Genomic DNA, 26,418 nt, shown 5'->3' on the forward strand with positions numbered 1-26,418 from the left:
ATTGAATTCAGTATAACCATGATTTCACCTTCAATGACCTGCACTGACCTGCTTTATATGTACTTGTATATGTACTAGTAGTATAATTTGCAGTAATTGGAAGAAATTCCGAATTGGATGTTTCAGCATAAATAACTTCATTTACTGTTTTGGAAGGAAAAGTAATAATTTGTTTCTTAATTAAAGAAAAGCAAAACTTTTTGTATGAGAAAGACATTAAATATAGAAATCTCAACTTCATAGCCTTACCTAGGCTAATGACCCCAGTCTCTCTTGGGACTACATGCACAGGGAGATAACTAATAGCTGCAGAACAGAAACATGGTTTGTGATGGAACATAGTGCATTAAGCATTTTAGACAAGTAGGAAGGGCTCTATTTCCTGGCAAATATTTTTAACATAGAAATAACAATGAAAGTTGCTAGGAAGCTTGAACTGCTGCAGGAAGTTACAGCCTTTTTCTGCTGTGTGGGAACAGAACAGGTTAGTTTAGATGGCAATATATTTTATGTTTGCTCATGTCCTGAGCAAACTCTTCAATGAATTCCTCGGGGGGCCGCAGGAGTCTCCGCGGGGCGCTCAGGGTCCCAGCCCGCGCGCCGGCCCAGCCGCATGCGTGCCGGAGCTCGCCTCGCTGCATGCACTGCTTAAGGGCTTTGTTTAAAGAAGACTGGGAATACATATTTTAGAAAGCAATTAAGAAAAATTTCCAGACCTCATTATTACTTTCTGCATGCATATATTGTGATTGCTGGAGACCGAGCTACATGGTTGTTCCAAATGGCTCTTTTAAATATTAACGTGTAGGCGCTTTAGGTCTTTGTTGCAATCTTCTCTTTGGTAGGCAAGTGCTTTACAGGATAATAAGAACATCTGCAGCAGCAGAGGAATTCAGAGATACAGGGAAGGTTTTTAAATAGCTGCTATCAATTTTATGGTAGGCTTCCGTGTCAGCTACATGTTAAACTGCTGTTTTTAATTTTGAACATTCTTCTCCAGAGAAAGTTTGCAACTAAATGGAACAGTTTCTTCTGTGCTTCATGGTCAGTACAGACTAAGCAAAAAGATAAGCGTATATCCGTGCCTTAGAGACTTGAAAGTTGTGTGGCAAGTTCAGGAAGGCTGCAGAGATTATTTTGTGATGGCTTTAGCCACCGAGGAAAATGTCCCTTTCCGAATTCATGCTCGTCCCATAATATTGGCAAGACTTCATGCTTTCTTCTCTGAGCCCTGGAAAGCAAACCGTTCTGCAGCTGCTATCCTGGTTCCTGTCCTGTAAATTTTATGCATGAGAACAGAGTATTTGTAGATCTCTGCATTTTAAGAGCAGTGAGCTGTTTTCATTAAATGTGTGATTAATGGCTTAGTCATGTAAAAAAAATTCTTCATTTTTCTACTGATTTGACTGCTATTAATTTTGTAGGCATGAGCACAACCAATGGGAATTATGACCCAAAATAGTCATTGGCCAGTGCAGCCCTTGATCGGTTTTTGAAGCCTTTTCTTTTGGTCAAAGTCTCTTTTCTCTAAATGAATAATAGAGACCCCTCTAGAGCCATTCGGCTGCGCCTCTGCCCACGTGTTAATTGGGGCGGCGTTGCCCAGGCTGCATCGGCACGTGTGTGCGCCACGTAGCATAATCCTCAAAGAGGGCGCTAAGACACCAGGGTAGAGGCTGGGCGATGTGCTGAGCTGAGAAGTGCTGCAGGAGCTGGCGTTGGGACCTTTCCAGATGCATCCCTACCTATTGCAACACGTATGGCAAATCCAAGGGGAATGTTTCTAGAAATTTCATTTTATTGGAAAGTTTGCAAAGTTTGGTCATGTTGTTAATTGGGGTTTTCTTTCTTCTTTCTGTATGATTTTACTTTTTTCTTAATAGGACTTGAGAAAGGAAGCCAGTACAGTTTCCAGGTTGCTGCCATGACAGTGAACGGGACTGGACCCCCCTCGGACTGGTACACAGCAGAGACGCCAGAGAATGATCTTGACGGTAAATACATCTCTTTTAAAAGCTGTTATCACCAAAAGCCTTCTTGTGTATAGTTGACAGGAGTCACTGCAATCGTCCCCTAGCACTTTCACCAGCACGCTGTCAAGGTTAGGGGTGAGATTCCCCGGATAAGAGTAATAGAGGCTGTTGTCTGGTTCTTTGAGAGAAAGTGTTTCATGGTGCCCAGATTGTATGGCTTTCTGAGCAGGTGAAGAAGCATGGAGAAGAGGAAAAAGCTTCATTTTTTTTCTCTTTTTTTTTTACACAGAAGCTTTCAAGATTCCTTATTTTATTCTTGCTTTTCTTTGCAGCGCGTGTTGCAATTGCAAAAGTAAGCAGCTATCTGACCTTGCAAATAGTCACCCAATAGGTGTTTGCTTACACTTTTGGATCCCATATGCCTTCTGTTGTGCTTCTCTGTTATCACCAGGACCGAGGAGTCGGAAGCCTTTGTTGTGATAATTCTTTACCAGAATTCAGTTCCTGAGGTCATGGCCATTTGAAATAATACTATGAAATGAACCTGTAACTTCATAAATCATAAACATAATCAATCAAAGAAACAATGAAAATAATACTAACAATCCTAGCAATTCACTAAATAAATATTCAGATATCTCAGCTACTGTTTCCTAGCCTTTTTGTTGGCAGACGTTAGAAATTCAGGTTGGGAAGGAAGCTGAATAACTAGCAAAAGATGATGGGATGCAGGTACCTGCAAACTGTGGGCTTTGTAAATCTCTACAGATGCTGACACAAAAGGGGGAAAAAAATCACTGGAATGGAAGGGTTAGATAAAATGATTGAGATATTTGAGGAAGTAAAAGAATAGAAGGAGAGTAATGAAAAAGCGAACATCTGATGAAAATAGCTATGATTTTTAAAACAAAATGAAGCACCTAGAAAGGATCAAAGACAAGCTGGATGAAAGAATAAATAAATAATTAGTTTAAATGCAACACCGTGCTTGACGTTGACTGGAACACTTTGGCTGAATGGGTTTCCTAATGATCTCGGAAGCAGCCCTCATAACTTTTCAGAATTTCTGCCTGTTTCATGTCCTTTTCGTTAGGCCCAAATGCATTTTACAGTAGACCAGGAGTGACTGCTTGCGTTACACGGCACGCAAAATAAGACAAGCTATACAGGTAGTTTCTCATCAGCATTTTAAATAAAAGACAGCACCTTTGGAAGCATTGTAACTCTGCTGACAGATGACAACATGCCGTGGTGCATGATGCTGTCTTTCTAATTACGAAACGGCTAGACAGCAGTTTCAGGAATGATGTTGTGAAGGCGGAAGCGGATGACTTTTCACCCTCAGGAGCAAAATGCAAGTTCTGAACACACCTCGGAATGCAAAAAGGAAGTAATGCATTTGTACACGTTTCTTTTGGTTTGCATTCTGTACACCCTAAATCCCTTTGAATTTTTTGTTCCTAAATATATGTATGCATGCAGAGATGTTAATAGAGTAATCACAGGAGACACGCGATAGAACTAGGCGCGCCTGAATAAATTAAAGCAAAGACATTTTGTTCACGTATTGTATTTACATGCATTTGCATTTGCAATAGCGATGAATTATCGTAGAGAAGCTGCAGCCATCTGATGCTGGGAATGCACGGTGTTGCATAATACATACGTATTTACCAACAAGATGCTTTGATAAACCCTAGGGAGAAATCTACTTCTTACTGTAGTAATGCGGAGTCCTGCAAGTGTCAGCTGAACGGGAGAAGTGCTGTTGCACAGATTGCTAACTGCAGTTCCCGCTCGGCTGTTAGGGCTAACGCAGCTTCCCTTGCTTTCACTGGAAGCCAGCTTGGCGTAAGCAACATGAAGACAAACAGTATCCTGGAGAACTACGCTAGCTCCCAATGGATATTCATTTTAATTAGTGTGTTTTGTTAAAGTGATTAGAAATCCAAACATAGCTGCTTCCTCAAGGTTCCCTAGAAAGCTCGCGTGCCTTTACTGACAGCTGGGAAGTTTTTAAATATTTATTTTAAGCCTCAAATTTTGTGTTTAAAAAAAAAAAAAAAAAAAAAGCGGTACTTTCCCCAAAGGGTCTGATTTAAACGGCTTGAGCAAGGATGCAAGAGAATCTCTGATGAAGTTTGTGAAGGTATCCTCCAGGAAAATGGGTTTAGGATGCTTGGTTTCTGATTACTGCATTGAACAGATGGGAGCTGTTAGACATATTAGATAGTGATATAGTTTAACTTCAGCTCTAAATTAGCGCTTTAAGAGCATGACAGGCTAGACTGCTATCGCATTGTAATTTAAGCTGAAAAGTGATTGGAGAAATATGGGAACAAAATTGGATTAGTAAAAACTACCCTTACTTTGTGCAATGCGCATCTGTGACTGTCTAAGGAAATTGCTAAAGTGACCCAAATGTGCAGCATTTTCCAGCTTGTCAGTGGAATTAGGGACCTGTAAGTAGTCCTGAAAGCGGCGACATCCTTGGATGAACGACACGGGCGTTTAAGCCCTCACCAGGAAACGCGGTTACGGATTCGGAGTCGGCGTGAGACGGCGGAGCCCCCCGGGAAGGGTTTAAAGTTGTGCCTGAGGGGAGGGAAGTACAAAAGGCAGCACCAAAAATCTGGTTTGTGGGCCGATCTAGGGACGACGTCTCACCCTGCGTGCCGAAATCCGGTCCGTGAGGCCAGCGCAGAGCTGGTGGGCACCCAAGGGTGCATCGGAGCCCACCGCTGCCTTGCTCACGGGTGTGTGAGCGCTGGAGAGATGCGACCCGGCAGAGCCACGCAGAGGCAGGACGGGCCGATTCACCGATGTAGACATTTGGCTGTGCGTTACGTCTGGCAGAGGTCCTTACTCTGGAAAACATGATTCTCGGGAAAGAGAACAATAACACCACCAAATATTTGAAAATAGCGGTAGTTGATTTTGACTTTTGGATGTGCATTTTTGGATGTTAAATGTACGGCACAAAAGTTTAGAGCTGTTTCAGAGAAAGAAAAGCGTTTGTTTCCAGAAAGTGTTGGAAAGTAAAGTTAATTAAAATGTAATAGAAAGCACTTTATATGGAGCAAACAGAAAGCTGAAGTGAGCGAGAAAGATCTCGGATGTTGTGGGTTTTCTCAGCTGCCTCCTGTCTCAGCAAATGCATTTGCTTCCCAAAATGGGCAATAACCCAGTGTTTATGCAGCTCTCATATTTGAAAAATGCTTTAAAAATGTTATTCATCTCAGCTTCACTTTAGAGGCCTGTTTCACAAGAAGGAAGCGGGAAGTTAAACTACTGTTTGCTTTTTGGAATAAGAAGTGATGATTTTTGCTCTGAAATGCATGAATCGCGTGTTTGGATTGTCTGAAATAAATAATGTGAAATGTTTGAATACAATAGTTGCAATCCAGCAGCTGCCTAGAGGTATTTGTACTGCAATTGAAATCCGTGTTGTGCGAGATGTAAAAGTTATCATTTGAAGCCAGAAGGGTCTTTGAATATTCTGATACCGTTTGCTGCCCGACAATTGCTACTTTTAGGACGTTCAAGGAATTTCAGTGTTGCTCCAACTTCTTATTTCAAGGTTTTAAGTTGTTACTTCGTCTTTCGGGCTTGTAAGAAACACTTCTGTCACTTTGTTTTAAAAATATCACAGTTCAGAAATAGCTATTCAAGTAACTTTTGTTTCTGCATTAAGGCAGTTTGAGAACGGAATGGGGGTAAATGACACTTTTATCTGACTCACAGTGGCACCACTGGTGCAGCCTGTCTCTTCTGTTTGTGAGTAGCTACTTTTCAGTGCATTTTCCTCGACCTTTAAACAAGACTCAGGTTTTGCAATTTTAAGAAGTTGAACGCAAAGGACTTCTAAAGGCGCTGGGTGTTTCGCGCTGGTGCTGTACTGACTAGCCTCCCCGAAGATACAACAGGTTTTCGCAGTACTCCACTGTGTTCATAAGAATTCATTTGAAAGCACATAAAATACCAAGGACATATATGTGGCGCTGGTTATTGAAAAGTGTTAATTCTTCTTTTTATTACCTTTTCCAAGGTTTACAGTGGGAATGCTTCACAACTGTAAAGAGTCTTTTGTTGGAGTTTGCATCATTTTGTACAGTTACTAGCTTGTCTACCCTGTCCTTGTTGCCTTCCATGTAAGCTTTCATCTATTATATTGCAAGCCTTTTTGTTGGGGAAAAATAGTAACTTGTCTCTTTCTGCTCTCAAAAAGACAAGCTACTGTGCAGCTCCACTGAAGAGACTTGTGATATGATAGTTACTGGTAAACTCGAACAAAAGGCATTTACTCATCTAATCGTTAAAGCATAAGTAGGTTTATAGAAGTCAAAGTCTACCGAATAGATATCCTGTGATTAATTGATACTTAATGAATTTTACTTGTACATAAAAAAAATCTCATTCTGTTACTACATTTCTAAACGTTGGTGTATTATTGAAAGCAGATTGTAAGCCAAGAGAGGCATGTCCAAGAGTTAAAATTTGCTGCTTGCTGTTTTCATGGGAGAGAGGTTATCGCCAGAATATACTAGTATATCTCTAACAAAGTCAACCTTTTTGTTAAATATTATAGTTAATCTGCGCATCCAGGATAACGCATGTAGTCAGTTGTCAGGATCCTACTGAACTTTCAGATAGACCAGGGAAGATGAAAGGTGTCTTTAGCAGTCCTCTAGCAGGTCATCTTTCATTCTCCTGCATAATTGCAGCTCTCTCTTGTGTTCTTACGCTGAAGGTGGAAAGCACTGGGAGATACTCTGTTTAAAACAGGAAGAGGCATATCAGTGCTCTAGGAGGGGGAGAATGTAGCTCAGAAATGAAGCTGCATGTAAGCTCTGCATGTAACTCTGGGGCACCTCGCTGTTTCTTTGTACACTTGTTTAAATCTAAACCCAAACCTTATAAGTAGTAAAACTGAGTGAGTAGAATATTCATTGATACTTTTTTCTTTTTGCATCCCAGAATCTCAGGTTCCTGACCAGCCAAGCTCTCTTCATGTCAGGCCATTGACAACAAGTATCGTCATGAGTTGGACTCCGCCGCTGAACCCAAACATTGTTGTCCGTGGGTACATCATCGGCTACGGCGTAGGCAGTCCATATGCTGAGACTGTGCGGGTGGACAGTAAACAGCGTTATTATTCCATTGAAAATTTAGGTGAGTAATTATTTTTATTCGTAATAACATACAGAGGTTCCTCTGAGACTATACCAGTTTGTTGGTGTATTTTTAGGCTGTCACTAATGCCTCCTCTCTAAGCTGTTTGCTTAGGATATTTGCATGTCGCAGTCTCAAGATGAGAGAGCAAAGAGGTGTTTTGTGGTAGGTATCAGTCCCAAGCAGTAGCTTGTGACCGATGACTTGGCAGCGTTATTAGACCATGTTGAATCTGAGGCTGCTAACAACCGAGCTGTTACTGATATCGAGGTTAAGTTCAGACTGAATCCAGCTCAAGTATGTGTACACAACGGACAAATGCAATGAAAGCCTATTTTAATGTCTGGTGCACCAAACATAATACTGCTTCATGTGGTGTTGTTTATTCCTGCAGCAAGTTATAATAGCTCCTGCAGCAGCTGTGGAGATACCTAGGCCTGGTGTCGTCTTCAGACTGTACCTGTTGACTCAAGAGACTCTGCCTTCCAGTCGTTTCTCAATGGCCTCTAACACCCCTAGTGCTTCCTCAGGACTGCCAGATCAGCTGGTGTTTGATTTCCTAGGTCTTCTGAAGTTAAAATTAGCCAGCTTGCTATTGAAACTGTTTAAACCCTTTAACTGAAGGGGACTGTGGGGACTAGATAGCTACTGTGAATTGCAGCCCCTCAGCTCTGAGAAAATGATAATCTTTGGCAAAAGAAGGACAACCAGCAGTGGACGCTGTCCAACGACAGTAGGCTTTTTACCCGACATGCCTGCACCCAGAGGAGGATTCATGTCCAGGGGTCTAAGCTTTCATTTCTGTGAGTAGCCCAAGCTGCATTTCTAAGCTATGAGACTCCAGTTTTCGTTCATTGGTCTTAACGGACATGTTAAAGCCCAGAGGACAGAAAAGAGTTGTACTGATAGCATAAGTGGAGCTTTACTTTGCTAACCGTGGAAAGAATAAGCAATGACAATAGATGCTATGCCATTGTTTAGTCTCATGAGCAGCTATGAGCCCTCCGTATTTGAAGTTATCACCAATTATCCTATCCCCAGTTTTAGCGTAACAACAGGACGACTAGGCAATAACAGTGGCCAGGGAGGAAGTGGGACTGACCACTCATCGCAGGAAAAAGTAACTCATCTAACTAGAGTGAAGTCCGTGCCTAATTTGTTCAAGTCACTGTTTGGAAAAATCTTTTCTAAACCTGTGGTCTTAGCCTCAAAACGCGGGGCGCTCTCAGACATGTCAAACTTCCTTGCTCAGGTGCTGATTGTATTCAGTAGCTCTTAGCAAGTCTTGTGTTCCTGACACTGGCTCCTGATTCTGCAGAGAGCTGGACCTAAAAATGTTATTCCCTGACCTGTCTTCCCCCATGTTTGAATTTAATGGCAGTCGCAAAACTCCTATTTTGTGTCTGTCAAAATGATGTCAGGAGAGAGGTAACTCTTCATTCTTCACCACGCAGTCCCTGTGACCGCTCCTCTACGTTGGGAGCAGGGACCTGGGTCCTATTAGTGGTGATGGACCGCAGTCCTAGCACTGAGAAAGCGGTTCAGATTTCAAGGAAGTCAGAAAGTTTAATGGTTTCCTTTTCATTTCTTCTTTAGCTCTTTTATTTTGAGAACTGTTTTTCTTTTCTGTTAAGTTTTCTGCTTAGTAGTCTGAGAATGATCAGGTATTACAGGAAGATTCATTAACTTGGTGTGTTAGGGATGCACAGCTGTACTGGCAATCTCGATTCCTTACTATGAAAAGTCTTTGACACTCTCTATGTAGTGCCGAAACTCCTTGATACCTGGGGTCGCTTATTTTCGCAGAGTTTATAGTGCTGTGAAACTGCGTCATCCAACAATTTTTGCTGTTTTCTTGGGGAAAACTGGAGAGTAGACTAGAATAAATTGTTTTTACTGTTACTTGGTCAAACAGCTTCTCAGTGGCCACTTACATCTTTCATGATTTAGGTACTTGCAGAGAGCCATGCATAAGCTCTCCCAAATATTCTAAGGGCTCAAGGGAGCTGATTTGATAATGTTTTCTGCAACTTTGAAGTTATTTGGCAAAAACCTTCTGATAGGATAACTATACTTGGCATTTATGGAAAGATGGTGGTCTGCTTTGGCTAATAGAGCTGTTTCTAGGGATTAAAAGGGTTTTACTATGCTCTTGGCTGTGCTAGCAGGAAGAGGTACATAGGGATTCCAGCAAGTCAGAGAAGATGTTTCAGTAATCACAGAAGTAACACTTGGACATCCAGCAAATGTCAAGATGTACAATATTTTGAGCTGACCAAATACTTAGTTGTAAATAATTTAGGCACTGAAATGATTTTTTTTCCTTACTGAGCATCCTCAAACAAACTGAGAATTTTATGAAAGTTATTAATTATTCAAATGTATTAAAATAGCAAGTATATTTTCACTGCATATTTCGTGGTTTGATTGCAAATATTCAAAATATGAGCAGTGTAACTTAATTGTAATTGTCCAGATTATTCACATGCATCTGATCCCTAATTGGCTAAGGATACAAGCACTTTGGTTACAAATCCTGACATGTGCACATTTTAAGTTCAATTTCTGTGAACATTCACATGTACATCTTTGAAAATCAATTTCCATGAATAATTGCACTAATGAAATTCCATCATTTAAATATCCATCGAAAATGAACCCCAGAGGGATGTGGCCAAGGGCCCAGAGAGTGCTTTTAAAAAATTAGAACGGTTGTGAGCACTTCTTACATTATTCACCCGCTTTATTAGAAGCCATTTTAAGAAAATTATACAAATTGATGAAACAGAGTTCTTTTCCTAATAAAAATACTGATTTCCAGAAGATTTTGAATCAAAATGTGCTCTTTGGCACATTGTGGGGAAATGGGGGAACATTATTTTCCAGATGTTATCTGGACTTTTCCCACCTGCTGTAAAATTTCCGATAACTCCTATGTCTGAGGAGGATACACCTTATCTTAAATTTCATGCACAAAAAAAAAGAAGTCTGATTCCTAAATAAATAATGAACTTCAGAGACTTTTTCTCTTCCCTCTGAAGACTTTGTCCCTTTTGATCCTCTTGGGTCTTACAGATTGCTGCCTCTTGGCTCCACAGCTCTCCTTTATCTTTTTAGACCTAGACTGTGGAGAGGTCGCTCTGTTTCTGCTGAGTTCAGTCTATGATGTATGTAGCTGAAAAACTGGGCGTTTTCAGCTTCCCAAGAATGAAATTCACTGCAGTGCTTCTTTTTATTTTTCCTTTGTATGCTCTTTTGAAGTACACTGCAAACCTATTTATCATTTGGACTTTAGAGCAGTTGGTACTTTCATTAAAGAGCAATCACATTTGTCTGGCATCAGCTTCGTTTCCAAAATCCTGACTGACTCTCATTTGCAGTGACCGTCCCGTACAGATGCCAAAACCTAATAATCTAGGTCCAGATCAGGCGTTACTTTAGTTTTATAAGCATGTTCTGTGGTCCTAAGAGAAATGGTGGTTCAGAGCTCCCCCGAATAAAGAAAGTGCTGTGCCTTGTTGAGCAGGATGTGACCCCCCCCCGACACTGTACATGTGCATATACGTGCATGTACCCTGATCATCTTCCTGGGAACTTATTTTTTCTCTGCTTTCAGAGCTGCGCAAGACACAAAACAACTTCCTGGCCATCTTTCCAAAGATCTTATGGTCAAGAGAAAGAGATTGGAAAGCGGGATGTGCATGGAAGTAGGAAACTGATCTCCCCCTCTAGCCTCATTATTCCCCCAAATAAACGACTTGCCCCCGATTACCCTCTCCTCATCAGCGTAGGTTCACTGGCCTTGCTCCCTGTTGGGTGTTTGCAATGTGGTTGCCCTGGAAATGCGTGCCCTGGTGCTCCCCGTGGTGGGACAGCTCCTGCCTCGGGTGTGCCGTTGGGTTGTAGTAGCCGTTCCTCCTCATTAGCAAGGCAGTGCTGTCCTTCCTTACGTTGGCATTTGGACAGGATTTGTTCCTCCTTCCCGAACTTGTTTGTGCGGCCGCAGGTCATCGTTGGCCACCCGTACGCGCATCCATACAAGTGTTAATGGTTGGATACGCCAATGCTGTAAATGTCTGGGAAAACTGTAATTTGCTATTCTTTCTATTGCTATGCTGATTTCTATGCAGACAGTAAAAGAAATCAATCCCACTATTTTAAGGAATAGGAAACTGGGGTTCAGTGAGAACAAGAATTAAACTCTGCTCCATTCGTGTCAGTGGGACATTTTTGTCACCGCTCCAATATGGCTAAGATCTAACCCAAAATGACTTCCTAGCATCATAAAGCAAAGTTGTGGCACAATCGGAAACCAATCCCAGTCTGTGCTTTTAGCTCAAGAACATTTATCGTTACTGCAGTCAGGTTCCAGAGAAGGTAGTAAATTCCCTTAAACGTTTTGAGCAGCAGGCAGATGCCATACCTGATAAATGTATTTCAAGAGTAATCACGGTATGTTGGTATTCACTAGTATAACCTTTGTAATAAGGCAGAACTAATGATGAACCGTCTGACCTGCCCTCAAGAGTGTGGGTTTATTTTACCTAAGTTCATATGTTTTTAACTGAGTCACCTGAGTTTCAGCCTTATCAGCCAACGTTACTTCTCTCGTTAACCAAGCAGGAAAAGATAACACCAAGGGATAGTTCAGCCCATCTAACGTTTACATCTTTCAGTGGTTTTTTTCTTCCTGTTGACCACAGTGGATGTCCATAATCCTAATCTAGACATGTTACGCATTGTTGTGCCTCAAAATTCACCATTCTAGTGCTATTTATGAAATTCCAAACATCTTCTCACCTTCAGTCTGCTACTACTGGTCTACTGCAACTCTTCGGAAATCTCATCAGCTACTTCATGCCACCTTTATATTTCTAACTGCTTTGAAAACTCTGCTTGGATGGCTTGGAAGCAATGGGAGACTTAATGGCTTAATTCCTCCCCTCTCGACAGTGGAAATATCACACCTGTGTGGCATACTTCATGCAGCAACTTTGCATCACATTTAAGGTAGTTTCTTGATTGCTCTTTACAACCAAGACTTTCTTAGTAACTGAATCAGCCTGTACCTGCTGCTGGTACAGCAGTTCTCTGAGCAGTACTTTGAAGCTACTGAATAAATCACTCCAAAAACATGAAGGAAAAACTCACTCTTGCGTAACAATGATTGAGAACTTTATTCTGTGTGATGATCGTCTTGAATACAACTATATAGTGGTAACGCTTGTATACCACAATGAATTAAATAGGGCGATTTTCTCATGATTGAGTGGTCATATTGCCTGGGAGATAGTCTCTTCCGGCACAGAATAGTATAAGAATGTACAGAGACTTCAGCTTTGTCAGTGAAGAATTTGTTGTATTTTCTTTCTGCAGTGTATGAAAGATATTTGATGTCAGTCTCATAAATTTCAGGAGCAAGCATCCACTGCTCTCATTCAACCTTTTCTATGACAGAGAAATCAGTGCTTGACTGATTCACAAATGAATAATTTTATCAAGGAGACCTGTTTCCAGTGTGCCACTTCTGTCTGTCTCTCTGTCTGTCTGTCTGTCTGTCTCTCTCTCTCTCTCTCTTTTTTTTTTTTTTTAACTTTTTTCATTCTTTGCCTGTGATTATAAATGGCAAGGTTATTGGCTGATTAATGGTTGTTTTAAAAATATTGGAAATTTCATGGGTGCCGAGTCTGATCTTTTGCACATAAGAAGTAACAATTTCTGTACTGATCCAACTCAAAAGGCCTTAATCGTAGTAGTGAACTGACTGGGCTCATGTCCGTTGAGCTTTGTATTAAAGCTTACTCATGAAACAGAAGTTGAAAAGAAAAGAAAAGAAGCATGCCTGGGAGATTTCCATTTACCGGTTCTGCAGATGTGAAACCCAAAATACCTGAAACAACATGCCAGCTGTAATAATTTGCGTAAAACTCTCCATAAGTCATAAAGCTGTATTCTTAAGTCATATATTGGAAAAATGAAACACAATGACTTTATTATAATATACTCCAGTATGTTAACAACATTTTGGAATGTTTTAACGTCTTACAGGAGTGATGGAAAGAGGTAGGAGACTGAAAGGGACTACTGAGGTCTGGGGGGACGATTGCTAGCCCTGGCCCTGCATGGCCTTCCCCTCTCAGAGGGAAGAGGCCGTTTTCTTCTGGTTTCAGGAATTTCATCAGCTTGAGGAAGGGGCCGCTGCGCGCTAGGGCTGGCGCGAGGGTCTTCCCTGCCGGCAGCAGTGAGCGGTTTGGCTGCCTCACCCCGCGGCGGAGGCAGGAACCGGGGTTAGATAAGACGATATCAAGGTAAAAAACCAGCGAGGGAAGGAGGAACCATGAGAAAGGCCCAAATAAATGATAGGAAGCCGTTTCAGTGCATCGGCAGCCAAACTGCTGACAAGAGTTTTGCAGACGTCCCGACAGAAAAGGGTTTAAAAAGCATTCAAATAGCAGCGGTGGGATAATTTTGCAGCTGATGACAGGGTGTCCACCACGTGCAAGGATGCAAGAGATGCGCGGATTTGCACCTGCGTCGGTCTGCATCACCAGAACCGAAGTCTGGCCAGTTTAACTGATCGGAGCTGGTGATTCTTCTGGCGTAATACTTTTGTCTGTAAAACGCCCTGAAGTCTGTCCATGCGAATAAGTACATAAAAAATGGTTTTTTTATAGGTATTAAAAGTATTTAAAGTCTAGACATGATAGGAGAATTGCACTAAATTTCAGAATTTCACAGAAATGTGAACTTCATTCTTTGGAGTACATCCTTCCCTTCACCCTTCTGCATGTGAGGAAAGAACAAGGCATAGTTTATAAAGATTTTTTTTAAGCACAGTTGTCTTTATGTGACCTAAGAACAAGCTACATTGCTCTCGTGGGTGTGTAGGAATTCATATGCACCCACTTGAGAGATTTTGATGGGGAGCGCACACCTTGAAATATTGTTCTCATGTCTCTTTTTAACTCGGAGCCTTTGATCCTGCTGGTCCAGCAATGAAAGTGAAGTGCCTAATATGCAGCAAAATCTGGCAAAGACTTTTAAAAGTTCCTCAGTATCCCCCCATGAAGCCTGAAGTTATGCCCATCTGGAAATTTGGAGCTCCAAAGTGAAAATCTAATGGATATGAGCAATTTCTGCTTAATTAGTAGGTTGCAGAACTAGAGCTAACATATAAATAGTAAGAACTTACTGAAAAGCGCAGATGGTTTTTTTGTAATGTAGTTTCATATTTCTCTTGACTTACATCTCACTGCACTTCTCACTCTGTTAAGACTGTGATTACATACACCCGGACTTCGGTTGTTTAAGCAGCTGCCTGATGAGATGACTGTCCCTGGGGGCTTGCAGCCCGCACGAGAAGGAAAGAGAAGGGACAAAGATGGATCGGACCAAAGCCCACCCCGTCCGGGCGGTTTTCCCTCCCTCAGTTAAATCAGGTGCTGAAAATAAAACCGTCACGTTTCTTCGCGGTCTGTCGCGTTGATCTTTTCTGATATGTGAGGAGAAAAGTGAAAGACGATTTGGGGATTTCTGAGATTTGATTAGCACCTTCCCGGTGTGTCGTCCCGTTTTCCCTGTTGTTACGCTAGTTGGAAACCACCTTCCCTTGATGGAGACAGCAAATGCAGGGGAGATGGCTGAAATTTGCCTCCCAGCTCTGTCCTAGGGCTCGGGGCTAGGAAACAGGCTTTCCTGCTTGCCCACTTCCCGCACAGGGTGCTGGAGTCGGTCACACGACCCTCCAGGACCTTCTCCTGGGCTTTGCTAGTCCGTTTGGCCCGAGTGCTGGAGGCCCTGTAAGGCAGAGCTCGATAGTTTCGTCCTCACCGACCTTGTGCCAATGTTGCTGGTGAGATGATGTGCTGTGTTCTGGGTAGCGCAAATGCTCACGAGTCCCTGCGCTCTTCAGAGAGTAAAACTTAAAAAAAAAAAAAAAATCAATTACAGGTGACAAGAAATGAAGGTAAAGCTCTTAGATCTGAATTTATATTTTAACAAGCGTCCCAGTATAAACGCAAAGGATCCCATCAAATACACCTTCCTCTTAAGTGCAGATCAGATTAAATTTGACCCTTGCGCATGGATGAGGCAAAAAAAGTATTTTGGTTTATTGCAAAGGGAGAGGGAGGGAAAGAAGGTTCTTCGTTTTCTGTAATCTTTGCAGATGACAGTTGTGGATTATAACAAAGACATGAAAGGGAACAAAAAAGCTTTTTAATGTAGCTTGGGTTTTTTTCTCCCTTTTGCATTTTTATTGCAAACTGGAGCAGTGAAAATCAAACAAAAGTATGTTAAATTTTATGCATCTCGCTGTTTCCCTCATAGATCAAATTAAGGCACAACACTATCGGGTAAAGGCACTTCAAGACTCCGAGGACTGTTCATTTTCTTACTTTCCTTTGAAAACTAACTGTCATTTGAAGAATGCTGCCATTTCTCCAAATATTTCATGCACTGATTTTCTTTCATTTGTCTCTAATGTTCTTTTGCTTACGGAATACAGAGAAGTCACTCCTGAGCGAAGGGTCAGTTTGACATCCGGCCACTCTTTGCGTTATGACTAGATCTTGCATAACTCCCCCAGATCGGATGCTCTGTGCATTTTAACAGCGTCCTCATGTTAATCCTCCACGTACAAATGAATTTTAGCCAGCCTATGTATGCATGCGTTGCAGTCCACTCTTACATTTTGCTGTCTGTGCCTGACTTTACGCCATTTTATTTCGTCATTTTAGCTCCCCATTTGTAAAAGTAGTTAAAGAGCCTTCCTTGACAAAATTTTTAGGCTCTACTGTCAACAAATGTGACAGAAGAGCTGAATTTTGTTCTTTGCTGGTAACGAATAGCATGCCTGAGCGTGATGCTTAATCCCAGGTTATAGTAGTACAAATAGCAAAAAATAACTAATCTTTTTTGAGTCATTCATCAATAGAAAAAAAAGAAGCTTGTTACAAAGCTTTATTTCCGGGGAAAAGAAGAGATCTAGCACTATGTCCTGCCTTCTCAGGTGTTAGTGAGGCCAAGGAGATCAAAGCGGTTAAATGAGCTCACAAATCAGTTCACATTTGCATAGATGGGAGACTTATTTTTGCAAAGCAAAACACAACTTTCGCTCATGGTGTGACTTTCATTGTTATTTTTTGCGTGCGTGCGCCGGAGGGAATCTTGCTCAAACTCTAGTTAACCCTGCTAGCACATTAATGGCATTTACTCTCATGTCAGCATGCGTCTGGGGTGATGGCGCTTCATTTTTTATTGATTTGTCCATGCGTCTTACACTTCATTGTCTCCTGCGCTACTTTACTTTCCCTGATTTTGGCTGCATTTGTAACATCAATAGCGAATGTACGTGGTACGCCGAGGGATTTGTCGTCGTCGTTTAGCTTGCTCAGTGGCACCGAGTGCACTGAGCTTGCGATGCACCGTGGGAGCGGTAAAGGTTCACGTCTCCGCAGGGGACAAGGCCGATTTCTAAGCATGCTCAAATTAGGGTCGTTGCTTAAAATGTCCCCCCTCCCCGTGCCCTTTGCGGTAACGCACCCAGGGCATAGCTCGCAGAGGCGGCAAGCGGGCGTCGTGGATGATGAGACGGCATCTTAAAAACAACTGTAAACGTAGACTCGCTGTTCATCTCCTGAACGGCCTTAAAATAAAAGCACTTAACAGGCTCTCGTTATAAATTGTCTTGGCTCCGTTGAACGCTTTCCCTGGCGTTTGAGAAGTAAAATGTTTCCAGCGTCAGCCTGAGGATCTGCAAATATATAGGCACCCCCCAAAACAGGAGGCGTTGGCAGCCTTTGCCCGCTGGCAAGGCGCTGCGGCTCCGCGGGCGAGCGCGCGGCTCGTGCTGGGGATGGCTCGTGGCTTCTTCCAACACAGCTTCTGCTAGCAGTCAGACCAGACTCGACGCCGAGATTGCACTAAAAATTACAGGTTAGATTTCATTCTTTTGAAATGTAGATGTGGAGGACCCCCCCCTCCACCCCTCGTCCTTTGCATCTCTGTGAAGCAGGTTGCCAAAACCGCTGTCCACGGGGGCCATATAGATTAACTTCAGGGGATGTTTTAAGCGTGTGTGAGTTTTAACATATTTTTATTATTTGTGTTACAGTAGTGCCCAGAGGTCCGGATGAGATCAGGGCTGAATTGTCTAGTTAACACAGGAACATATTGTAAGTCACTACTTCAAAGAACCCACAGGTAAAAGGCTAAAGGAAAAGAAAGAAAATATTAATGCCGTAGGGACTGAAGAACACAGAAAGATGGTGGCTTGTCCATCATTTCCCAAGAAGTGCCTGACATATCGCAAATGTGAATACAAATTTCCACTGCTCTGCTCGGTATCTCACTCACAAAGCAATTTTTTTTTTCCCGAAGGGCATGCAGAAATAATGCAGACGTAACGTTCAGACCATAACTACCCCAGACCAAAAGGCTCCAATTTTGATATAGTCAACAATCAGCTAAACAGAAGCAACTGATTTTCAGGAGATACTGGTACTCCTGATACTTAAAGTACATGTCATTCAGCTGAATTTATTTGAACATCGGATGGAACCTTTTGGCATGGAAAAAAAAGTGCCAAATTTCCGAAACTGAGAATGCAAATAGTTAGCTCAATTGTTTACAAGCATTCCCAGTCAGTTACATCTCATGCTTTCCGTTCACAGAAGAGATACTTAAGCCCATCCTTTGTAAGCATGGAGAATGCACACTTGAACTTTGCAGCACTTGGCAAGTTTAACTTAATTGAACAACGTTCTTCTTTCTTATTATGCATTGCTCAGTTTACCTAAAGACGAAAATATATGCAATTTCTGTTGTATTAGGGAAAGGATAATTCCTGGCAGTTGTCTTGTTTTGCTGAAAGCACTACATGAGCTCTTTATTACCAATTTCTGTCATTCTGATAGTAAATCCTTTCAAGCAAATTCCCAAATTATCTGATACACTCTATGAAATGAAATTACGAAGATGATCTACTTACCGCCACTGAAATGCAGCCATTGCTGAGGTAGAAAGTGCCTAGAAGAAATAAAATACAACTGCTTTTGTCTAGCTGACAGTGGAATGTTTTATAGTTCAATTTACTAATATCATTAAAGTCTGCTAATATGATTGAAACATTGTTTAAAAAAAAAAAGGTCGATATCATTTCCTTACGTTATCTAATGGCCATTAGGTGTGCTAGAGCCTGGTGGCTATTTTTAAAATCAGAGTCACGGCACCTTTTTGGGGTGATGGTGTACAGCCCGTTGCCTAAGGTTGTTTCTGCACAGAGGAGGCCAAATCATTCCCTGGGCGTCCCGACCCTGGCCAAGACACAGCTATAGCTCTGATGTTATACGTGACCCAGCATGTGCCTGGCTATCTGACTAGCTCTGACACTAGAGCTCGCAAAGCACCAATTTATTCAGTAGCCTGTTAAATCCATGCTGGTTTCTCCAAGGTCTGATCCAGGTGTCCTCCCTTGTGAAGAGGTTCCTCCTGAATTTGCAGAGAAGTCCTGTGGATTCCCTTAGAGCTGCCTGAGCCAGCAAGACCTTTAGCGGCAGTTCTGCCTTGTGGTACTCCTAGCTGAAAACTTTGTTGGACACTGTTTTGGGCTCCTTAGTGCGTATAGGCAGGCCTTCATTTTCCTGGAAACGTTCATGTAGTCCCAGTAGTCTGGGCAGCCCTAGCCCTAGCTATAAAGCTCCATTTCAGGTCTAAACTACAGGAAAACTACCCTACTTGTGACCATGACGTTCAAGTCCCTTAATCTCTTCATTTCCCCGGATTCGATAACCCTTGGCTGTGGGGGTTTATACTTCAGTTTAACATTCGTGCTATTGATAGATTACCTCTTCCTGTCAATAAGCTGGTGTTACCAGGTCTAGCAACTGATACTGGTGTTATTGATTACTGGGTATGATGTTTTCCCAGACCCAGACAGGAGTAAATTAGGCTGTTCTTTGGTAGCTGGCTTTGACTTGGATTTAGACTCCTTTTCTGCCCTTTAGAGGGCTGTGTAGAGGCTTTAGAAAGGAGCCATATTTCTCCTGAAGAAGCTCCTCTGCTTGCAGCTAAATCCTCCATTTGTGTTTTCCACTCCTTGCATCACTAATAAAGGGGTGTCGATGTGATTTTTGGTGAAGCGTGATAGCAATAGAGAGGAGCAGAAGGATCCCGTGCGAGTGCGATGGCTTACAATTTCCCCGTCAGCTTCTCACCAAAGACGGTCTCCTGCCTCATCCTATGTGTGTTAGGAGGCATCAACATCGACTAATTCAGGTGGAATGGATCCCACGAAGCCATCTGGTCCAAGCTCTCCTTTGGAGCAAGGCCTACGTCGATGTTAGCTCTGGTTGCTCAGGGTCATACGCACTTGACTGCTGAACATCTTTGAAAATGGGTATTTCGCAACCTCACTGGGCCCCTGCTCCAACGTTTGACAACCTTCCTGATGAATTTTCTTCTTTTCTTAAACTAATAACTAATGTGAATTTCCCTCGCTACAGCCTGTGGCTTGTCATTTGTCTGCGGGATTTTGTCAGACCCCATCTGTTTTGACAAGATATCTTTGTTTCCACTTCGTCTGTGGAGAGGCCACAGCTGTTTCTTATAATGGAGATCTCACTGCTCTCTCTACCCTCCCAAGGGTAGATTGCTGTAGCAAGTTCTCCGTAAGCCTTCAGTTAAACCAGATTTTTAATGGAAAAGGAGCAGAAGATGGCAGCTTTCTTCTGAAGCGAGCTCTGGCAGCGTGAGTGTGCTATTGTACTGTAGTCAGAAATTCTTGCTGATGCTCAGTCAGGGTAAAAGCAATCAGGTCTAAACCACTTGCTGCTTCCCTTCACGCCTCACTGTCCACTGGGATCAGTAAAGGCTCCTAAAGGTGCTAGGCGAAGATGCTTGAACTTATAGCTGACCTGCATTGTTATTTTATTGTTTAGATTACATTAAAAGGGCTTCCAATGGTTTTTAATTACAGGATACCAGTGACGTTATTTATGACAGGGAGCAGCCTTAAGGTAGTTCTGTGCGGTCATGGTAGGTGAGCAAGGTTTTCACAAAGATCAAGAAACTCCATCTCAGCTTCAGAGGTCGCCAGGTGTTGCTCGGGGGCGCTCTGCAGGTCCCTCCTGTTTGGCAATCATTAACATGGGACGTGAGAGGAAGGCTCGAGGACAAACTTTGACTTCCGACACAAAGGAGCCAAACTGGAAGGTCAGCTGAGAGCACTGACATCTTTATGCCACTGCTGTTTAAGGCCAGGGGTTTTCCTTGGGTTGGAGTTCACGTCTAGTTGTCAAGCATTTATTTTATATTTACAGTTTAAAAAGAAAACTAAATTATATATGAAAACTCAGTACTTGTCAAAAGGCCACACATAATGGCCATAGAGAGGTCCCAGTTTTACCCTTCTCTTAAAGGAGAAAATAACTGTGATATCTTGAATGAGTTGCTATTTGTTGATTATTTTTCTTCCAGTGGCAACATCTGTCACTACAAGAAGTTAATTTTGTTCATGCTTAGTTTGGGCTTCTTTCACTTCTTTTTTTTTAAATTGAACTGCACAGCACATCTTTATTTCCAGAAGATGCTCCATACCAATATCGACATGGTGGATTCTGGGCTGGTGCTCTGATTCTGAGAACTGAGTTCTTTGGTTTCCTCAAAGCCCTAAAGAGATTTATTTTACTAGAAAACAAAAAAAGTGTATAATGCTCTTCTGCTCCTGCTCCAGAATAGCAAACGCAAGTTATAATACCGTGGTTATACTGTTGCTTTCCTCACTGTGATGAAAAGTAGTTTATGGAGAAAAATTCAGAGTTAACCTCTGAATTCTTCTAACTGTACTGTGACTAACTTTTTTAAAAGTCCCTGTCTCTTCCTTGCTTCTTCTCCGTGTTTCTGCCAGGAAGGTTAACATCCCTTGTTCCATTAGCCACTGCCGTTATTCGGAGGTTTACACTTAAAAGCTTTCCTCATTTGAACTCCCACTCCAGGGAGTGGCATTTTTCCAAAGAGAGCGCTGCAATGGCCCCAGAAGTATTATTAATAAATAATACAGTTCAAAAAGCAACTATTTGTCATATGATATTATTATTGCTTTTTCACTTTTTCATTGCATTAGGCTAAATCCAACTCTAATACTATGTTCAAATGCTGTACTACAGCAAATTGCCTTTTTTCCTCTTATCTAAAAGGAGACTAATGCAATTATTTATTGCTCCAGTTAGCAGCAACTCAAATTAATCACCTGATTTTTTCATGTTTTTAGCAGAAAGCTACAGATTGCATCCTCATCCAAATCTTAGCATTTTGCAAACGTAATCTTACCCAACCTAGTTATAAACATTAATCAAATGTTCGTCTGTTTGATTTATAATATCTGGTGGACTATGTATTGTGCTGTATGGGCAGTTGTAATGAAGGATGTGTTGACAATATCATCTCCATTTTTGAATTTTCTGTGCAGCTATCACATTTTTTCCAACTAATTTATCAATTTCTGTGAGTACATTTTTCATGAGCAAATTAGTAGTAAGTCACTCGTTTTGCTTATTAATTATTGGGAATTCCCGATGTATTTTGACTAGACATAAAGTCCAGATGTCTCTATTCTTGCTATAATCAGTGGAGAGATATACCTCAGTTAGAGGCTGATTCATCTTACCTTTCTTAAAAGCCTATCTTAGCCTGTGATGAACTGTCCTTCAGAGGTGCCTGTCTCCCCGGTCGCTGTAGGGACAGCGACTAAGCCGTGTGCCTGACACAGACAGCTAAAAAGAGAGACGAATTCCACTGTCCGTCTCCATATGTGCTCTCTAAATGTCGTCACTTAAAGTTCACTGCTTCCATCCATTAGTGTAAGAATAACAAATGCATAGCAACATGCTGAGGCACAGTTATTTTAAAATGTTACTGAAAATTTAGGGAAAAATAAGATGCAAAATTTGCCCCTCTGTAATACCAGTCAACCAACAAATACTTGATAAGTCTCAGAGTCCTAAAGCTTCATCTTTCGGTACCCTTCCCTAATTTTACCAGGCCCTACACTGGAGAATGGTCTGTGTTAACCCCTTGCATAACTCCATCACAGGCATCTTTCAACATGAATAACTAGGCACAACAGCTGGGAGGTCAATCGAAGAAAGAAGCTATAGTAGGGATGGAGGCAAGCCAGGCTTGTGCATATGAATTTCTTTTTCTTATGCAGAAACTACAGGATCTGACATTATTAAATGCTCAGCTAAATAATGACTTCATAGCTCAATAAATAAATCTTAATGTGGAATCTGGAGTCACAACACTTAAATTAGAAATTAAAAGTAGTATGCTAATAGATAGTGGAAATCATATGAAAATATATACTACATCTCTATGAATACAAAATAATTTCCCCATGACTAATGATATTACAATGAATACCAGCTGAATTAATAGCTATACAATATTTAGTGTAGGGAGTTATTAATGCAGCAGTCATTCATTTGGCAATTTCTAAAGTTTAGCTCTTTTGGGATATAAGCACAGAAGTTACCTGAATATTAAACAAATATATCTCCATTTCTACTGGACATAAAATTAAGTACAAAATATGTGGGTGGGAAGGATATTAGTAACAACATACAGCAAGTACTTAAAGATTATTTGTTCATTTCAGACTCACTGTAATAATATTAATCATGCTGAGCTCTTTTGGCATTAATGTAGATGCAGTACGTAAATCTGCTGCAGGTCTTTTGCAGTGTCGCGTTGTTAAGCGCCTCCCCACCTACAAACATTTCTTTTCTTCACCAAAGCACTGCGAGAAGGCAGTTCTCGCGTTTGCCACGTGTATGAGCGGCCAACATATGCAGCTGCAAGTTTCTTCTATGCAAACAAAATTAACCTCTCCACTGGAAAAAATAAAATGCTCAGGAAAATGGTTTGTCTTGTTTTCCTTGGAAAACAGTGGCAAAAAGCAATACGCAAGTGATCTGCTCATTTTAGTCCGGTTCCATCGGAGGATCTATTTCGAACAGGCTTGCGGTAAGCTAGGAGGTGCAAATTACCAAAGCGTGTCTGGGTGCCCCAAAGCATGTCTAGGTGCCCCAAAGCTAGCTCTTGTAGCTTGGTTTACTGTCATCTGCATCCTTCACATTGACAGCGTAGCCTGAGTCGGTCTTCGTCAGTACCCCGGCGAGCCCGTTAGAGAAGTGCTCAGTATTAGTAAGGCAGAAGGGGGTAAAACGGCCCTTACCAACGCTGGGCGCGGGGGCACGAGCTAGGACTGGTCGCGCAGAGAATCAGTCCCGGCTCTCTTACGCAGAGAAGACTGAGATAGCACCAAAAGATGGAGGTAAGTCAAGATCCTGGAAAGGAGACAAAAAATGAGGGAGAGCTGTTGTGCTAGTCATTTGTTTTGCACAGGTGTTTGCTTAACTTTATTTATTTTTTCCTTTTTTTTTTCTCCCCAGGAAAACGCTTACCCGTTGCTGCATCCCACATCCGACTTTAACAACGTGTGCTTTGTTTTGCCTTGTTTGTTTTCTCCCGCAGAGCCGAGTTCCCATTACGTAATTTCCTTAAAGGCCTTTAACAACGCAGGCGAGGGAGTGCCCCTGTATGAAAGCGCGACCACCAGGTCCATGACAGGTGAGCTGGAGATGCCCGTCCGTATTCCGTCCCACGTCTCTTAACGTTAACCTTACAGACGGACACATCAGGCAAAACGTTTTGGCCAAGGCAATGGAAAAAAAGAGCTGTGCAACCCCCAAGTCCCTGCTAGAATAAATCTGGGTCATTTTCCACTATATTATAACTGAACAGATAGAATGAATTAATTACCCTTTCCAGAAGTTTGCTCGATGTTTGGGTTTTTTTTTTTTTTTCCCAGCAGCTGTGAAATCATGGGATGCTCACAAATGCTTGCTCGTTGGGGCGGTTTGGCTTGGGAGAAGCATGACTCCCAGACAATTTAAATATCCAGAGATCAGGTTAGAATAGCGGCTATTGAAGTGAGTTACACCCGGATGTAATTATTTTCTGTGTCTTTTATTTTTAAAATATTTTAAATTACAACGAAGTAGTTAAACTACCACCATACACATTAAAGAAGCACTCAGGTAAGATTAAGGAACAGATTGATAAGAATTACCTGGCAGGAGAAGGCTTACAGGAGAGTTTAGCCAATGCTAACTGAGAAGGGTGCTTTTAGGCGGCAGGTTTCCACAAATGCCTTGTTGGGACAGCAGCAAAGTTATAAATTTAGAATTAGTGTTGTACAGCAGTGTCTTCTGGACTGCCTCGTTGTTCTGCTGTAATCACTGGTTGAGTCGATGGGACTGATGAGGGACTAAAAGTGCAGAACTGAGAAAAAAATGTGTTTTTTCCTCTGGAGTGATACCATCATTTGGTGAAGTTTTTTTCTTGTGTTTCACCCAGTGTGTTCAGAGCTTCCTGAAAAGGGGAGCTGTGTCACTGAGAGCAAAAGGAATCGCTGACCGTCTGACTTGGGTGGATCATGAGGAATAAATACACCAAATGGCAGTTCAGTGGCTCTGAAAGGGAAAAAACCCATCTTTTCTCCATATATTTTTGTGAAGTATTCCCATAAGAAATCTTGGAAAGTCAGAAGAAGGAAAAAAGAGATTAATTACACAATCAAGGGCAACTGTGACAAATGTATCATAGGTGTCCGGGAGCTACTGCCTTCAAAATTGCTAATTTTACTTCTTGTCTAGAGACTACAGAGGTCGTTCTTGCTGAGCATGCCAACAACATCTATGTGTTAACAAATCTTTTTCCAGTGAGTTTTCCTCCGGATCCATAGGGGTTTTTACAAGCCTTTTGTCCCTTGTTTGATTATGTTTAAATACTACCTGGCCTGCCTGTGGGATTTGATTTTATGTGCCTATATAAAGGAAACGATATCCAGGTGTGGAAAAGGTAATCGGGGCTCGGGCTTGGCTTTGGGGAAGCGTGCGCAGGAGCTGCACCTGGGCGCTTCTCTTGCTTTGCCAAGAGCAGGTCTCACGAGGAGAAGCACCACCTCATCGCTGCCCCTCGGCAGTCCGCCGCCGGGGGCAGGCGTGCAAGAGCGTTCAGCAAGCGCTTCCCGCGACGTGGGGAAACCGCTGTGACCGCGTGCTCCAAGCAGCTGCCGAGCTGCCCTGCCCCAGGCACGGAGCAACGGCGTATTCCTGTGTCCCTTTAGCATTTTGCATAGACGTATTTTGGTACTTGGTTGAGTGTAAATATTGTGTGAGCTGAAGTTGTGTAACATGCAATACCAGCAAAACAAATTTTCTAAAGAGAGCCAAAAAATATTTTTCGTCGAGAGATTGCAGCTTCCAAACAACAGCTGTCCCTGCATAAACACTGGCAAATGAAACTTCTTTGGAAAATGGAGGAAGTATTTAGGGACCTATTTTCAGACACCAGTGGATTATAGACATTTCACTCTTTCCCAGTTCAGTGATGACATGCTTCAGAAACTGAATTATCTTGATTGATTCAGTCTAACCATTTATTTTGCTAAACCTAGCCTCTTTTCATAATCTCCCGTGCCAGCCTTCAGTTTTCAATATGGGAACAACTGGAGAACAGAGCTGCAGTATTTGCTAAAACGCGAGCTTTAGCTCCGTTCACGTTAACTTCCATCATTAGTTACGTGAGCAAACGCAGAAACAAGAATTACTCACGTTCCCAACTTTACAGGCAGTTCTGGAAAATTTCAGTTCAGAACAAGAAACTGGGAACTTTCAATCTTGTAGAAGACTGATTCACCGGCAGTAGGCAACAAATGATCCAGCTGCCCATCCCTCGCCATGCGGAGCGGTGGTTTGGTTTCCTGAGCACCAGGACAAGCACCAGATTGCTTCGTTTTCTTCAGCATTCATATTCACGTAAAGAAGCTTCTGGTGAAAGAAGCAACAAAAGAAATTGGTTGAACTAATGGCTTATTGTACATTGTAAACATCCTTGTCTCCTCTGTTTTCCACTCTGGAGGCTGTGGCCTCCTGAAGTTCTAAATAATGAATTACAAAATCAAAACAGAAGTGATCAAAGAGTGTCAGAAGTTTGAAGTGCACATGGAGCAAACAAACTGTAGCAACTGTCAGTGAGGAAATTAGCAGAATCATTTTTGCTTTGATTATTTGCTTAGCACATTATTTTAGGGGAAACAAAAACTTTTGGTGTACTTTTGCTGTATTTTACGCATTGCTGTTGGAAATTGTATTTAGAAAAATCACAGCAGGTAAATAATGAGTCAGTAAGTGTAATTTTAAAAGATAGG

At 42.0% G+C, this 26,418-nt stretch overlaps 1 protein-coding gene across 1 annotated transcript in view; it reads left to right on the forward strand.

Annotated features, from left to right (window-relative positions):
• The window catches only part of LOC138064734 (netrin receptor DCC), a 608,179-nt gene that overhangs the window by 504,816 nt on the left and 76,945 nt on the right, over window positions 1–26,418 (forward strand). The window contains exons 14-16 of the mRNA XM_068928548.1: window positions 1,884–1,994; window positions 6,951–7,145; window positions 23,679–23,774. Of these exons, the coding sequence (XP_068784649.1) occupies window positions 1,884–1,994; window positions 6,951–7,145; window positions 23,679–23,774 (402 nt within the window). The remainder of the gene's footprint in view (window positions 1–1,883; window positions 1,995–6,950; window positions 7,146–23,678; window positions 23,775–26,418) is intronic.

The sequence above is a fragment of the Struthio camelus genome, chromosome Z (assembly GCF_040807025.1).
Source record: "Struthio camelus isolate bStrCam1 chromosome Z, bStrCam1.hap1, whole genome shotgun sequence".
Lineage (NCBI taxonomy): Eukaryota > Metazoa > Chordata > Aves > Struthioniformes > Struthionidae > Struthio > Struthio camelus.